Here is a 17,102-nt window from a genome sequence, read left to right as displayed (position 1 = left end):
GAACTCCCATTCACAATTGCTTCAAAGAGAATAAAATACCTAGGAATCCAACTTACAAGGGATGTGAAGGACCTCTTCAAGGAGAACTACAAACCACTGCTCAATGAAATAAAAGAGGATACAAACAAATGGAAGAACATTCCATGCTCATGGGTAGGAAGAATCAATATCGTGAAAATGGCCATACTGCCCAAGGTCATTTACAGATTCAATGCCATCCCCATAAAGCTACCAATGACTTTCTTCACAGAATTGGAAAAAACTACTTTAAAGTTCATATGGAACCAAAAAAGAGCCCGCATTACCAAGTCAATCCTAAGCCAAAAGAACAAAGCTGGAGGCATCACGCTACCTGACTTCGAACCATACTACAAGGCTACAGTAACCAAAACAGCATGGTACTGGTGCCAAAACAGAGATATAGATCAATGGAACAGAACAGAGTCCTCAGAAATAATGCCGCATATCTACAACTATCTGATCTTTGACAAACCTGAGAAAATCAAGCAATGGGGAAAGGATTCCCTATTTAATAAATGGTGCTGGGAAAACTGGCTAGCCATACATAGAAAGCTGAAAGTGGATCCCTTCCTTACACCTTATACAAAAATCAATTCAAGATGGATTAAAGACTTAAATGTTAGACCTAAAACCATAAAAACCCTAGAAGAAAACCTAGGCATTACCATTCAAGACATAGGCGTGGGCAAGGACTTCATGTCTAAAACACCAAAAGCAATGGCAACCAAAGCCAAAATTGACAAATGGGATCTAATTAAACTAAAGAGCTTCTGCACAGCCAAAGAAACTACCATCAGAGTGAACAGGCAACCTACAAAATGGGAGAAAATTTTCACAACCTACTCATCTGACAAAGGGCTAATATCCAGAATCTACAATGAACTCAAACACATTTACAAGAAAAAAACAAACAACCCCATCAAAAAGTGGGCAAAGGACATGAACAGACACTTCTCAAAAGAAGACATTTATGCAGCCAAAAAACACATGAAAAAATGCTCACCATCACTGGCCATCAGAGAAATGCAAATCAAAACCACAATGAGATACCATCTCACACCAGTTAGAATGGCAATCATTAAGAAGTCAGGAAACAACAGGTGCTGGAGAGGATGTGGAGAAATAGGAACACTTTTACACAGTTGGTGAGACTGTAAACTAGTTCAACCATTGTGGAAGTCAGTGTGGCCATTCCTCAGGGATCTAGAACTAGAAATACCATTTGACCCAGCCATCCCATTACTGGGTATATACCCAAAGGACTATAAATCATGCTGCTATAAAGACACATGCACACATATGTTTATTGCGGCATTATTCACAATAGCAAAGACTTGGAACCAACCCAAATGTCCAACAGTGATAGACTGGATTAAGAAAATGTGGCACATATACACCATGGAATACTATGCAGCCATAAAAAATGATGAGCTCATGTCCTTTGTAGGGACATGGATGAAATTGGAAATCATCATTCTCAGTAAACTATCACAGGAACAAAAAACCAAACCGCATATTCTCACTTCTAGGTGGGAATTGAACAATGAGAACACATGGACACAGGAAGGGGAACATCACACTCTGGGGACTGTTGTGGGGTGGGGGGACGGGGGAGGGATAGCATTGGGAGATATACCTAATGCTAGATGACGAGTTAGTGGGTGCAGCACACCAGCATGGCACATGTATACATATGTAACTAACCTGCACATTGTGCACATGTACCCTAAAACTTAAAGTATAATAATAATAATAGTAATAATAAATAAAATTAAATTAAATTAAAAATTAAAAAAAAGAAATTTGAAAAGTCTGGACATTTCCTTCCCAACAGATATTAAAGGCAATCTATTTAAGACATTATACTGAAAGGACTATCATATTTTAAAGACAAGATCACTGTCTCCATAGGTTTTTGAAAAATTTTTAAAAACTGTATAGCTGTATTAATTAGAGCACTTATTTTCTACAATAATAATGACCTTAAATTTCTTTAAAATAATTACAATAAGCTACAAGTGTCAAAGAAGCAAAGTTATCTAGAGTAGTCTGCATAGGAGCTCTTTGGACTTTCTTTTATTATAGTAAAATAGTGGTGCTTTTAGGATTTACATTATTGTACTCTCCAATACAAAGTATGAGTCAGGGTTAGAGTATACAGTACACCATTTTCATACATGTACAACATGGGTGGATGAAGAATGTCTCTTAGCAGTAATACTGGATGTAGTCTCTGCTTTTACCAGCTGCATACTCTAGGACTATTATATAAGTAAAAATCTCTCTTGTGATACTGGAAAGTGATTAGAATGTGCAAACTGATATAGTAGCTTTCATATGCTCTTAAAGGGTACCACCACAGGAAAGTCCATTTAAGATGCTGGTAGGTTTAACAAAGTTGGAATGCTGGCACTATTGAATTGGACAACAGTTCTTCAGACCTGACTCAGAGCTGCAATGCACTTAGTACATTAAAGCAGCTGACATGATGACTTTTTGCGAGCCTTCCCAGGCACTGGAGTTTTTCTGTTAATCTGCCACACTAGGTCATAAAAGATCTCATTAACATTTATTTTTGATTTTGTAGAAGAATCTAAGAATGCACAGTTGTTCCATTGTCTTGCTAGATTTTTGACCTTGTTCCTTCCCTACAGCTCTTTCATCTTCCAAGTCATACTTATTACCAACAAGAGTCATTGGAACATCATCAGTGTCTTTAACTCAAACAATCTGTTCTCTCAAGTCTTGCAAATCATTAAATGTGGACTGTGCTGTGATGGAATAAACTAATGCAAAGCCTTGTCCATTTCTCATGTACAAATCCCTCCTTGCTATACGTTGTTCCATTCTTGCAGTATCCAAGATTGCAAGCATACACTGTTGTGCATCTACTTCAACTTGCTTTGTATAAGAATCTTCTATCATAGGACATATTTTTCAACAAAAATTCCTTGAACAAATTGTACATTCAAAGCAGACTTTCCAACGCCTCCTGGGCCAAGAATAACTAGCTTATACTCATGCATGATGCAAACTTGTCGAAACCTAGTACCTCTCACGCTGTCACTGGGTTCCCGCAGCCAGTGTCACCCTCCACACTCCCTCTGGGTTGCTACTCTCAGCACCACAGCAGTCCTGCCGCTGCCGCTGCCGCTCCAGCTGGTTTACACACCTGACTCTGGGCGAGGTTTGGCATTGTCCAGAAGGGCCTAAGTTCTATCAAGAAGGAGTTCACAAAGTGGAAACACAGGTCACATCACTTACACACCTTCACACACACACCTGATCCAGTCACTTTCAAGTAAGTAAAGCATGTGACAAGCCCACGGTCACTTCCTGCCTCAGGATCGTTGACCCAATTTCATAAGGTTTTCAACAGCTGAATAAAGGCAAAATATGTTTTATTTTAGAGTCTCATTTAGAATCTCTTGAATACTACCAAACAGGTAAATGAGTTAAAAATTTAATTTCTAAGATAACCACAGCTCTAGATTCTGTATGGGATAGAAAGCTACATCCAGTGACTTCTCATCACTACCTTAATAATACTAGACTATTCCAGTGGGAAGTATCGGTGATTATATCAACAGTTTCTTATGAAGTGTTTGGCTGTGTCATCATACCATGAATTTCAAATGGCTCATCCCAGCTACAACCAAGAGAACACCCTGCAGTCAGCATTACAGAATATGATGGAATAATTTGAATGTCTAATAGAAATCTCAAATGCTCCACCCTGAACTGGCCATGATATATTTAAATTAAATTTTGAAGCTCATAAACAATTTAGAAAAAAGAAAATGTAAAGATACCATCACAGCCACAGGGTAAATATTGTGATTCTTTTTTTATTTTTATTTTTATTAATTTATTTTTGAGACGGAGTTTTGCTTTTCTCACCCAGGCTGGAGTACAATGGTGTGATCTCAGCTCACTGCAACCTTCATCTCCCTGAAACCTTCGCCTCCCAGGTTTCAGCAATTCTCCTACCTCAGTTTCCCAAGTAGCTGGGATTACAGGTGTGCACCACCATAGCTGGCTAATTTTGTATTTTTAGTAGAGACAGGATTTCACCATTTTGGCCAGGCTGGTCTCGAACTCCTGACTTCAGGTCATCCGCCCACCTTGGCCTCCCAAAGTGTTGGGATTACAGGCATCAGCCACTGTGCCTGGCTTTGTGGTTCATTTTTTTAAAAAATGTTTAATTTCTCAGACTTACAAAGAAGAAAGGTGATTTGGACTCCAGTTGAGTCACTTTTTAAATGATGGCCTTCCTAAGTGGACTAGATCAATGTCACATCAACCTAGGAAGTATTAGCTGATGATTGAGCTGATGACTTCTTGGAGAAACACAGCATACGTGGGAGGAGAGCAGCATGATGGGTCAACTGTACTAAACTGGGTAGTATCTGATGAAGCAATGCAGAAAATAAAGCAAGGCAATATATGTGTATTTATGTATATTGCTAATTACATGGATAGTCCCAGACTCTACTATAACTATATATAAATGTCCAGCTATAGATAGGTATCTTTAAATGTAAGTATCTTTATATACACAGCTATGTATGTCTGAAGGCAAATTAGTGAGAATGTCCTGTCTTGCCTCTTCTCTCACACTGAACTCTGCTGAAATGATTCCAGACAAATGTCTAGGTTATTCCTAAAGATCTCCGGGGAAGTAGATATGACAGCCTCTTAATATTTTTAAATATTAAGTCTATCAGTCAGTACTAAGGGCACAGCCATCCTCAGCTTTACCATTTACAACTGTATGAACTTAAGCAGGTCTTTTCACCCTTCCCAGCCTGTTTTCTTATCTGTTAAATGGGGATAAAAATAGTGCTTACTTTGTGCAGTTGTTGAGAGGACTGAATGATGCATGCCAAGCTCTTAGCATTGGTACCTGGTTAATAATGGGCATCCTGTAAATGTTAGCTATTGTTATTATGACTGGGCATCAAAATGAAATGTCTGGTCATTACATTGCTCATTTAAATGTCTCCACAAGGGGACCAGGTGCAATGGCTCACGCCTGTAATTCCAGCACTTTTGGAAGCCGAGGTGGGCAGATCACTTGAGGTCAGGAGTTCAAGACAGACTGACCAGCATGGTGAAACCCCATCTCTACTAAAAATACAAAACTTAGCCGGCCATGGTGGCACATGCCTGTAATCCCAGCTACTCGGGAGGCTGAGGCAGGAGAATCGCTTGAACCCAGAAGGCAGAGGTTGCAGTGAGCTGAGATCGTGCCACTACACTCCAGCCTGGGCAAGATTCTGTCTTGAAAAAAAATTTTAAAATAAAATAAAAATAAGTGTCTCCCCAAGGGCCCTGCAGACCACCTTGGAGAACTTCCCAGTAACCTTGTGCCAGTCACTGCTCAAACTCCTGTTTCACTAGCTCTGAGTCAGGGCCTGCGGGTGTCAGTGGGAAGGTTGTTTTCCACGGCTGTGGTTATTATGCATCTTATTCTCTTTCTTTGTTCCAACTTCCAAGGCTGCCCTAGGTCACAAAAGAAATGAACCAGAATCAGAAGGCAAACAGCAAAGACTGGAATCCTAGATTCAAGACCTCAAGAGCCCAGCAGTTTACAGAATTCTGGATATAAAACATGGCCTTGGGCCTCCCTTCCAAATACAACGATCTCCTTTCAATTAAAATATAAGATGTGAAGGTCTTGGGCCCCTTTTTTGTCACCCTGTGCTCCTTGTTCATTGAATTATCACGTTCCAGCATTGGTGGCATTAGCCTCGTGGCATTTTTTTAAGCATTTCAAGAGTCTAGGTAGCAGCCTCTCTTCTGTGGGGGAGTTGCCCTCCTCAAGGAGCATGCTCACAGAGGCAACAAGCTTATGAATATTTTCTTCCAGCTCAAGTGATGCTTGACAAGATTGGCAGTCCTGGGCCTTAAACTGCCATCTCTGACATGCAGCGAGAGTCCTACAGATCACAGGGACCTCCCACCAGCTGCCTTGTCTACACTTCATCACCCCCCCACACAAACACCCACTTTGCACTCTGGCCTGACCGTGTGATTTGTACACAGGTGTCCAGGAGGCTGTGGTGAGCTGCTTGAACAAACAGACTCGGGAGCCTGCTGAAGAGAACCTGTGCGTGACCAGCCGCCGGCCCCCACAGCTCCTGAAATCCTGCAATTTGGATCCCTGCCCAGCAAGGTAAGGGATGTGTGGCCTGCCCTGCTGTCCAGGGGCACGTACAGAACTGGGCACATCTTTCAGTGGGCAAGACCGTAACACTTATTTGTTACTCAGTGTTTTGAAAACCAATTAGCATCAGTTCAAACTTTTAGTCAGATCCACTTAAGTTTAATTGAAACCAGGGCTTTGGAATTCTAGCCCAATCAATGGTCATGCCAGAATCTGGAAGATACCGTGCATTCACTTGAGCCTGTGGCATGGCTGGTATGTGTGTGTGCCACGCAGTTGCTTTCCGCTAAAGGGAACATGAGGTGACCACAGACTTCATGGGCTCTGCCACCTTTTAGCCTGTGTCCTAAGCACTCACACCATAGTAATGAACTGGTCTGTGAATTGCAGAATATAAGGGCCTGAAGCAACTGGGTGGTATAATTGATCCAGTGTGAAATCTATATGCACACAGCATGCAGATTCATTGTAGCATGCTGTGGGGGTGTGTGTGTCATTCCACATGCGTAAAATCAATTAGGGCATTTCATTGTTCAGCCCTGCCTGGGTCTCATTATTAGCCAACATTGAGTCACAGCCTTGATTGAATTAATCAATCCAATCACTGCTTCAGTCCCTACAATTTTATGGTGTCTTGAGAAACTTGCCTTCTAGATACTTCTTTTTGAGCAAATCTCATCTATGGGTTTGGAAGGGAGACGTTTAAGAACCAAATCCAGACTTTCAAATCTGCTGATGGAATGAAGAAATGTTGCTGAATAGGGTCAGATCCTAGATAAAAGGGGGAATGCTGATTTTGAATGATAGTTTTTCTCTTTCTGCAAAGTGTGTCATGTAAGAAGTAGTTAATACCTGTATTGCTGTCAGGCATTAACAATAGTTTGCTGGTCACGATGATGCACTGCTTGTATTATTTCCCAGCTGGCTAGATTCCTTTCTTTGGGACTTGGAGGGTACAGATCATAGTCCTCCTCCAATCACATGGAGGCACATCCCATGGTGACACTCCTCCTGCTAGTCACCAGAGTTGTTCTGTATGATGATCTGAATGGTGGACCAGGGCATTCCCCTCTTCAAATACAGAAGTTAAGAGGGCAACTCATGCTATATTCTCCAAGGCAACCATAAAATCAGTCAGCCACTGCTTTGGAGAAGCACCCCACCCGTGAGAACAGCAGTCAACAAGATAGAGTCAAAGTCAGGTCCCGTACATGAAATCCTGAGTAACCTCGTTTTCTATCCCTGCCCCACCTGGTTCCACATTTCTGTCCTAACTTCGCAGCTCTCTAGTTGTTGAGCCTAAATGCGTGGGCAAAGGGCACCAACTTTTCTATTTGACTACAGTCCTGTCATCTAGGAAGAAGCAGTATCGATTCAGCATGGAACGCCTGCAAGGTTCTTTGTTAGGCAACCAAGAGGCCTGGCTTCTCATCCTGCTGTCACCAGCTAGCTCTGTGGCCTAGGGCGAGGTGTCTGCCCTTTATGTTTCCACATCTGCAAAGTGAACTGGTTGTACCTGATGATCTGAGGTCCCATGACTTGCTCACATGTCCCATGATTCTTTATTTTGTAGGCGGAAGCATTAAACAGCTACTCCTGCTGCTGTGTGCTAATCATTCCTGTAATTTCTGTTCTGCTTATTTGCTATTATTTGAAAAACATGCAAAAGGGTCTTTCTAACAACATTCCTGTGTTGTAACAACACCCAAATGCTGAGGCAGTGCCGAGGAGTCAGTGCCTGGGACTTGCTTAAAACTGCTGGGACTCGTGGGCCCTAAACCCTTCTTTGAGCACCAAAACGAATAGGACATGAGATGTTACTTCTCATTCTCAAAGTACTAACTATGTTTAAGTTACAAAAGGTTAGGTTATTCTGTGACCCTTATGTTGACTCACAGACAAGAACAGTTGTTGAGCTTAATGTTGTCTCATTTGCTCCAGATAAACTCAATTCTCTGATTTCCCACCAGCCAACTGTCAAGCCAACAGGCAAGACCTCTCACTGGGCACGGCCAGGAGTTTCTTGGGTTGACCATACACATTTAAACATTTGTGGAAGGTTGCTAATTGCAACAATAAAGGGGACCAAAGTATAATGGCCTAATCTCATCCAAGAGTCAAAACAGAAAACAGATTTTCCCCCTTAAAATGATAAATGTATAGAGGTGCCTTTCCTGTGGAATATCTCACTCTGATGTCAGAGAAAAATCTCTCCTTCCCTTCTCCTGGTGTTCAATGTATACAGAAAATAAAATGTGTTTGGTAGGAGCATAATAGTGTGTTGTTTTCCCACACAACCCACAACCTCTGTTCTGTTGGGAGCAATTTAGATCTTTAATTCACAATTCTTGCTCCACATGGTTCAGCGTTCCCTGTACATTTTTGTGTGTCTTCTGATGGGATGCAAGTTTCTAGACCGTGTTCTTTGGGGTCTTGGTCTGTGCTGCTATGCATGTGTTTAAAAAAATACCATAGCATTTTCAGTGGGACATAACAAAATGACATTTCCAGTCTTAGTCACTGGGCCTTTGTCTCTGAGAGGTCACCCCCTGGTTAAGATAAATAGCTTTCCCAGGCAGTTGTTAGTCCCACTGAACACCAGTTAGGAAGCCACTTTTTTTCTTGTATGTAGTCAGAATTATCAGATCACATGGAGAATACCAAAGGCCCTAGAGGGCAAGTCCAATCTGTTTAGCCAGGCTTTCTAAGATTAAACTTGGCTTCTCTTGACTCTGTGATGGCAGGGATTGTTTCGGAAGCACGTGTCTAACTTTCACCAGGTTTAGGCAAATACATCCTCATACCTGGTTATTCACAATAGGAAGATGTTTTCTCAAGCTGAACGTATTCTGACTGTTCCAATTTGTGTGCTTGTGTGCATGTAGTGCCTACATTTTTTAGAACACTTTTTAAAAATAGTCATTTTCTGTTAGAAGAGTACTAGATTTTAGAGTTCTTGCTATCAGCCTTTGTGTCTGAATCCTCCTTTCTATATTTCTGACACCTAGTATAATGTTTGACACATAGCAAATGCTTATTAAGTGTTTATTATATAAATGAGTATGAAGGACCAGGGCCAAATTTATAGGTAGCAATGTTTGGACCATATTATCAATGACAGCTGGGAAGACCTCAGTGCTTTCCCTCCTCTGCATCCTCCTTATCCCTTCTCTCCAACCTTCCAGATGCTGTTGATCCTTCCCTTAAGCTTAAGGATTTAAATGCCAACTTAAAACATAAATAGCCTCAGGATTGAACCTTTTTTTTTTCTTTTGAGACAGAGTCTCACTCTGTTGCCCAGGCTGGAGTGCAGTGGTGAGATCTCAGCTCACTGCAAGCTCCGCCTCCCGGGTTTACACCATTCTCCTGCTTCAGCCTCCCAAGTAGCTGGAACTACAGGCGCCCACCACCACGCCTGGCTAATATTTTGTATTTTTAGTAGGGACGGGGTTTCACCATGTTAGCTAGGATGGTCTCCATCTCCTAACCTCGTGATCTGCCCACCTCGGCCTCCCAAAGTGCTGGGATTACAGGCGTGAGCCACCGTGCCCGGCCAGGATTGAACCTTTTATGTTATCATGTATGTATGGCAAAGTATCCCCCAAGTAAGGATACAAGGACAAGCTTTAGTAGAAAAGAGAGGGACAGGTGGAGGTTAAGTAAGTTATAGGCATTACCCAGGGAGGAGTTTGATTGTCGGGAAAGATGGAAAGTAGTATATGGAAGACAGATGTTAATCCCTTCACAACTTTGCCTAAGATTAACCATAAGAAGTTAGGACCATTTTTGCTTGTGAGCTGCCAATGAGAATTTTCCATCAAAGTTAATGAGTAATTTGTGTGTCTAAAAGCCATATCATCCACCCAGTCCTTCAGTGGTGAAACAAGCTCAAGGGAGAAATACCCAAAAAGGACCTAAGATCAGTCATTAAAAAAGAAATCAGCCTCCTATTCCTAATAAGGAGGTTTTCTGTGTTATAATTATACAAGGAATACATGAATATTCTCATTCTTTAAAACTCAAGCACAGCAGAATAAAAAAAAAGAAAGGTATACCTTCCCCTATCACCACCATCTTCTTCAGTTCTAGTTCCTTCTTATACCCAGAGATAACCATCGTTAATGCTTTGCTACATACACTTCCAGACAGTTTTCTATGAATTTATATACATATAAGAAGATATACAAATAGATAAAGCTTTTTCCCTTTGTAAATGGGATTTTATTTTGTATATTGTTGGGAACCTTGATTTTGTCATTTAATATTATGCACTAAAAATATTTTACATCCCTGAGACACCAAAATAAAAAGAACCAGCACATTGATTTAGACCTACTCTGTCACTTTCAGCTATCTGACCTTCAAGAGGCCATACACTTTTTGAATCCTCAATTTTCTCATCTCTGAAATAGGAACATAGTAGGCACTCAAAAAAATTCATTATCTTCTCCTTTCTTTTCATTTTCAAACTAGTACTTCTAGTTTAAAAGAAAACTTGATTTTTAAAAATTCAGGACTTAAATTTTATTAGATGTTTTTATTTAACTAAAGTCTTAATAATTAAGCTTTAGTCTGGCCGTGGTGGCTCACACCTGTAATCCCAGTACTTCGGGAGGCCAAGGCAGATGGATTGCTTAAGATCGGGAGTTCAAGACCAGCCTGGACAACATGGCAAAACCCTATCTCTATAAAAAATACAAAAATTAGCTGGGTGTGTATTGGTTGAGGGGGGTGCCTGTAGTCATAGCTACTTGGGAGGCTAGAGTGGGAGGATCACTGAACCCAGGGATATCAAGGCTGCAGTGAGCTGTGATCACACCACTACACTATTGCCTGGTTAACAGAGTGAGACCCTGTCTCCAAAAAAAAAAATAAGCTTTGGCAACTATCTCCCTGGTTTAATAGCAATGACATGAGCAGCCCAAGGAAAAGCAGAAAGTACTACCTTTAAAAAAAAAAAGTGTATGACTGTTATTAATTATAGCATTTGATAGCCTGGCCAGTGTGTGTTGAAAAGATTTGGTAAACGTATGTGGAGGAGGGGAATTAAGTAAGCAATGAAAGCCAGATGCTGAAAATGAAGGAAATTCCAAGCAATTTCTGCAGCTTTGTTCTAACATACTTTTTAAACTAAACTTTTATTTCTGTGCAACAGAGAACAGCTGAGTGGTACAGAAGAGATAAACAGGGAAGAGAGAAAAAGCTCGTAATTCCAGGAACAGTACTTGGTTTCTGCCCTCCCCCTGCCCCAGCCCCAGTCTCTTTTCTCAGACCTAGGATGGTTCTTAGAACCAGCAAGAGCTATAAACGAAGCTTGAGAATCCCTGTTTGAAAGGAGAGAGTTAAGAAACACGTCTGAAAGGTCACAGAGTCTTCTCTTTAAAAGCATACTTCAGAATGCCTATTTTATTATACACTAACAAAATCCATGTATACTAGCAGCAAATGATTTCCAATTTCCAATTTTCTTTTATATTAGCTTACAATGGCTAGAGCAGAAGGTGCTGCCTTTTAACACAATCATATTTTAATTTATTTAATGGAGCTTTCAAAGCTTTGCAGGCTCTTCCCCTCTGACAACTTGTTTTAAAGGTTACTGTTTCAACATGCTCTTGAAATATTGGTTTATCTTCTGCTGTACTCCTAAATTTCCATACGCTGCCTTTTGGCTCTGTCCACACTAACTTTTAAGTGCTCAAAGCAAAAGTACACCAGAGCTCACTGGCATCCACAGAAATTGAGTCCATATCCAGGCGCCTTTGAAGAGTTAATGCTGTTACTACTGTCATCCCCCTTGGTAAATTCAGATGTACTTACACTGTCTCTCTGTTTTCTTCCATTGATGGATAGGAATCTGCCATAGCCTGTTCCTTAATAGTTGGGCCTGACTGGGCCAGTGGGAGTCTCTTTTGTTTCTCTAGTGGGACTGTATTGGCCCAGTGATCACAAATGTCCCCAGCAGCATTTTGACATCAACAAGGGTAAAGGTTATATGTTTATTTGCCTCAGGGCTAAAATGTTCATTTTTCCTAGATATTCTTTTCCATGTGTGAGCATGTGTGACCATGGAAAGAAATATCTTTACATCACCTGTTACATCAATCTTGAATCTGTGAGAAATGAGCTTTGATGATATCACTTTGCGGCTGGGCACAGTGGCTCACGCCTGTAATCCCAGCATTTTGGGAGGCCGAGGTGGGTGGATCATCTGAGATCAGGAGTTCGAGACCAGCCTGGCCAACGTGGCAAAAACCCGTCTCTACTAAAAATGCAAAAATTGGTCGGGTGTGGTGGCATGCCCCTGTAACCCCAGCTACTCGGGAGGCTGAGGTAGGAGAGCCGCTTGAACCCAGGAGGAGGAAGTTACAGTGAGCCAAGATCATGCCATTGCACTCCAGCCTGGGCAACAGAGTGAGACTCTGTCTCAAAAATAAATAAATAAATGAATAAATAAATAAATAAATAGGACAATTGCCTTGCATGCATATATTTAGTTGCTGCATGAGTTTGGGGTAAAAATCAAGGGGTTAGATCTACCTTCCCATCATGTCACCTGAAAGCATATATGATATGACTCATTCTAAAGAGATAGAAACATCAGCATTAGGAAAATCCATGCAATTACATCCTGAGAGGGAAGCTTTTGTGGTTTCTTAACATCTATGTGATCGGACAGCACTTTAGACCACATAATTCTGCCTAGACTCTGGGAAATGTCTTTATATAGACCGTTGGTTAACGTTAACTTTCTGCACAAATATTAAAGCAGAGAGTGTTTTTGCATCCCAATTCAGAGAAAAAAAAAACACACACACACATAACAAGCATCTTTGTGTCTGCTTGTATTTGGTTGTCACAGATAACGAGAAGACAAAACCCTGTCCTAAAGGAGTTACCAGTTAATAGATGAAGAAGATTTAAAAATCGTAACTTTATGAATAGGGCAAGCATGGAGTTCGGTGGAAGCTTGAGGCTGAGAGAAGGCTTCCTGGAGGAGGCAATGCCTATGCTGAATGGTAAGGCATAAGTAGGAGCTATCCAAATGAAGAAGGAAGATGTTGCAGGCAGAAGGAAAACCATGAGCCCAAAATGAAGGACAAAAAGTGGAAGCCAGTGTTAGAGAGTGGACGGAGGCCAGATCCAGGAGAGTCCAGTGTGCCAAGTTAAGTTGTTTAGACTTTATGTCCTATGGGCATTGAAGAGCCATTGAAGGATATTAGCCAGGGGTGTGGAACCGTCAGATTTGCTTAGAGAAAGATGAGTCTGGCTGCTCCTCCAAGAAAGCTAAACTCTGAAAATGGTGGTTAGCTTTTATTGTAGGCACGTTTCCTTTTTCTCATGTAGAGTCAAAAATAAATAGTGTGCTCTGTGTGATCTGGACCATAACATTTTTTCATTGAAAAATTAATGCCCTCCTATCCCAGGTATGTTCACATTGTGTTTGCTCCTATGATCAACCCAGTGCATGTTGACTTGGCCTAGCCACCTGGCAGGAGGAGGACACAGCCCCAAGGAAGGGTGTCAGGGCATCATGAGTGTTGCAGCTATCTGATCCCTGGTGGCCTTTCCAGCTGTAATATTCTGTGATTCTTTGAAGGTAATGATAATTATCCACAGAATTGAAGCTTTTCAACAAAGAAGGAAAAATTCTAATCAGAAAAATACCTTGAGTCAAATTTAAGTTCCAAAGACAAAGCACCTCTATTAGTTACAAAACAGGAACTGGCTTTAACTATAAAGAGCCACGAGAAGTCTGCAGGGAGCAAGACCTACATGGCCATAAGAAAAATGTAGGTGAAAGCATTCAGGCAGCAAGGATGGCTCAACATTGAAATGCTGAATGTTTTTATAATGCCTTAATGGTGTTTGTTTATGTGTAAAGGGATACAAATATCCTGCATCCGTCCATTTATAATGTTACGCTGCCCTTTAAGATGACTAGAATTTCTCTTTCTTCAGTCTCCATTGAACAAATGTCTATTGAATGCCTGCATTGTGCCAAGCATTGTGTGAGAGATACAGTAATGAACAAGACCCACTTTGTTCCCTGCAGCAGCCAAAGCCAGAGTTTGGGAATGGTCCTGGAGGGGGTCACTCTATTTTCTAAATCTTGGATGCCTTAAGTGCTGCTCTTCTTAAGACACTTATTATCTTAAGCCTCCTGAGTTCTTCATTGCACTAAGAGTTGATGTATCTGTACCAGTTATCAACCTCATTGTTTATAAGCACCATGAGAATGGAAATATCACCAGCAGATAACTTTCTTCTGTGGATATGGTGATGAAACATTGGAGTTTTATAGTTCAAAACCTTCCAGCTTACAAATCAATCAACAGTAGCAGAGTGGAGTTTCCCAAAATAAATCTTTTTTTTTCTAAGTTTTTCGCTTTCCTTACAATCTAGTGTTTCCAAAGTCCTAAGGTAACAATTTAAAAGCAGGCAATAATTTGGCTGATGCTTTGAAATGATGATTATTGCTTCCTAAGTATACAAGATGCCTTCTTTGGAAATTTTGAGCAGAAGTCCTCATGAACAATTTGACGAGAAGAGTTTTTCTATTGACCTTATAGTTAGAAATATGCTATATTACTATGTTCCTTAAACTTGGAAAACAAAGTAGGAAAAGGACTTGAGAAAGAGGTAGAGAAAAAGAGATGTTTAAGTGACATAAAAATGAGGGAGTGAAAAAGAGAATGCTCTGATTTGTATCCAGTAATCTGGCAGATACAGTTCAGGAACAGTTCATACTTGTGAAAATATTATTCCTGTCATGGCGCCAGCCAAGGTTAGGCAGTTCTTAGGTTATCTGCTGCAGGTGCAGAAAGATCTGTCACAAAGCAGAGCCCAGCCAGCTACCTTCTTTTTCATAGTGAATTCTTCCGTCGTTCATGTCTTTTCCATTCCCTTTCTCTTCTTCATTTTATCTAGTTATCTTTATCCAGGGCTGCAGTGCACTTTGGTGTTTATGTCAGGGACACAAGGAAACCTAAGGGAAGAATGATTGTCACTGCATTAACACAGCTCCCAGACCTGTAGATGCTCATTACCTTCTCATGAGGCTTCAATTTTTACATGGGGAGTTACTGTCCTTGAGGCCTAGACACGCACAGACACAGGCCGTAGGCTGCATGCTGGAACAGCTGAAAGTGGTGTCTTCTCTGTAACTTACTGCTATTGACTCTGGTCACTGAGTGGATAGACACAGACACCTTTTCAGCTGCCTAAAGGAGCTACTATATGATTCACAGAGGTAGAAAGGGCCCTCTGCCCGAGTTGCCTGGAGCTTGACACTTACTCCACTATTAGTGAGGCTGTTAAATACCAAGCCGTGACTTATTTTGATCATATATATGCCTCTAGAAGAGATGGCTGATGGTCATTTCAGCATGGTTTTTCTTTTTTTACCAGATATGATTTTTCCTAATGGGGGAATCTTGGCAATTTTTAAGAATGGGGGAACTTCAGGAGGACAAGACCAAGAGGAGACTTGGCAATGCCAAAGCTAAATATTCCCCACCAGGAGTAGAGATACTGCCTGGAAAAAAAGAAATATCATAGGGTTTTAAGATCAGACAGATGTTGGCTTTCTCACTTGCTGTGTAGCATGGGCTGGTGTATTAGGCTGTTCTCACGTTGCTATAAACAAATACCTAAGGCTAGGTAATTTATAAAGAGAAGAGGCACTCGGTGTAGTGGCTCATGTCTATAATCCCAGCACTTTGGGAGACTGAGGTGGGAGGATCACCTGAGCCCAGGAGTTTGAGACCAGCCTGGGCAACATTGTGAAACCCTATCTCTACAAAAAATACAAAAATTAGCCAGCCATAGTGGCATGCACCTGTTGTCCCAGCTACTCAAGAGACCGAGGTGGGAGGATCACTTGAGCTCAGGAGGTCAAGGCTGCAGTGAGCCATGAGTGCACCATGCAGTCATGCCACTCAAAAAGAAAAAAAAGGAAGAAAAAAGAAAAGAGGTTTAATTGGCTCACAGTTCTGCAGGCTGTACAGGAAGCATAGCAGCATCTGCTTTTGGGGAGGCCTCAGGAAGTTTCCAATCATAGTGGAAGGCAGAGCAGGGGTAGCATGGGCTACTACTTCACATGGTGAAAGCAGGAGCAAGAGGGAGAGTGAGGAGGTGCTACATACTTTTAAATGACCAGATATCACAAGAACTCACTATCCTGAGGATGGTACCAAGAGGATGATACTAAACCATTCATGAGAAGCCACGCCTATCATCCAACCACCTCCCACCAGGCCCCACCTCCAACATTAGGGATTATATTTCCATATGATATTTGGGCAGGACAAACTACATCAGCTGGCCACATTACCTCTCTAAGACTCAGTTATCCTTATCTGTAAAACAAAGATAATTATCCCAACCACAGAGCAGTGTTGGTAAGGATGATCGCATATGTAAAACACTCAGCTAGTTCCTACCTCATAGAACAGGCACTGATATAAATAAGGATTTGCCAATACTCTTACTTTTCTATGCAGGAAACCATATGATATAGACCTTCATAATAATTTTATACTCACCGAGTTTATTCTGAAATTTTCTTAACCCACTAGTATGGGGCAGGGTAAAGCGAGGCTATGGATAGAACCTAGCTTCAAGCCAGCTTTCTGTACAGCCCTCACCAGATCTCTTAGGCAGTTCGACAACAGGAAGCAGGGCAGCTTGTCATCATGGGGTCCACCAGGTGCTGAAAAAGGAGTACTTGTTGGGACATCCCATTTAATGTTGACACCTAATCCAATACGGTGTGTTTTGTAAGTACCATAATGAGATGATAAAATGGTAGCAGGGGAGACAGAGTCCAAAGGGTCATTAAAAAGTTAATATCCTGTGTGACATGACTGAAGGGAGGAAGGTCCTTTGACAAGAGGTGTGATCCTGAAATAAG

The 17,102-nt window shown here is 41.3% G+C and overlaps 1 protein-coding gene and 1 pseudogene across 4 annotated transcripts in view; one reads left to right on the top strand and one right to left on the bottom strand.

Annotated features, from left to right (window-relative positions):
* Window positions 1-17,102, top strand: part of ADAMTSL1 (ADAMTS like 1) — a 443,211-nt gene that overhangs the window by 240,466 nt on the left and 185,643 nt on the right. For all 4 annotated transcript variants that reach the window (XM_063696342.1, XM_055351516.2, XM_063696343.1 and 1 more), the window contains one exon: window positions 6,070-6,199. In XM_063696342.1, coding sequence (XP_063552412.1) covers window positions 6,070-6,199 — 130 coding nt within the window. The remainder of the gene's footprint in view (window positions 1-6,069; window positions 6,200-17,102) is intronic.
* On the bottom strand, window positions 2,096-3,047 carry LOC101127771 (ras-related protein Rap-1b-like; annotated as a pseudogene).

Source organism: Gorilla gorilla, chromosome 13 (genome assembly GCF_029281585.2).
Source record: "Gorilla gorilla gorilla isolate KB3781 chromosome 13, NHGRI_mGorGor1-v2.1_pri, whole genome shotgun sequence".
Lineage (NCBI taxonomy): Eukaryota > Metazoa > Chordata > Mammalia > Primates > Hominidae > Gorilla > Gorilla gorilla.
Note: the sequence above shows the minus strand (reverse complement) of the source record. Positions and strands in the feature narration are given on the sequence as shown.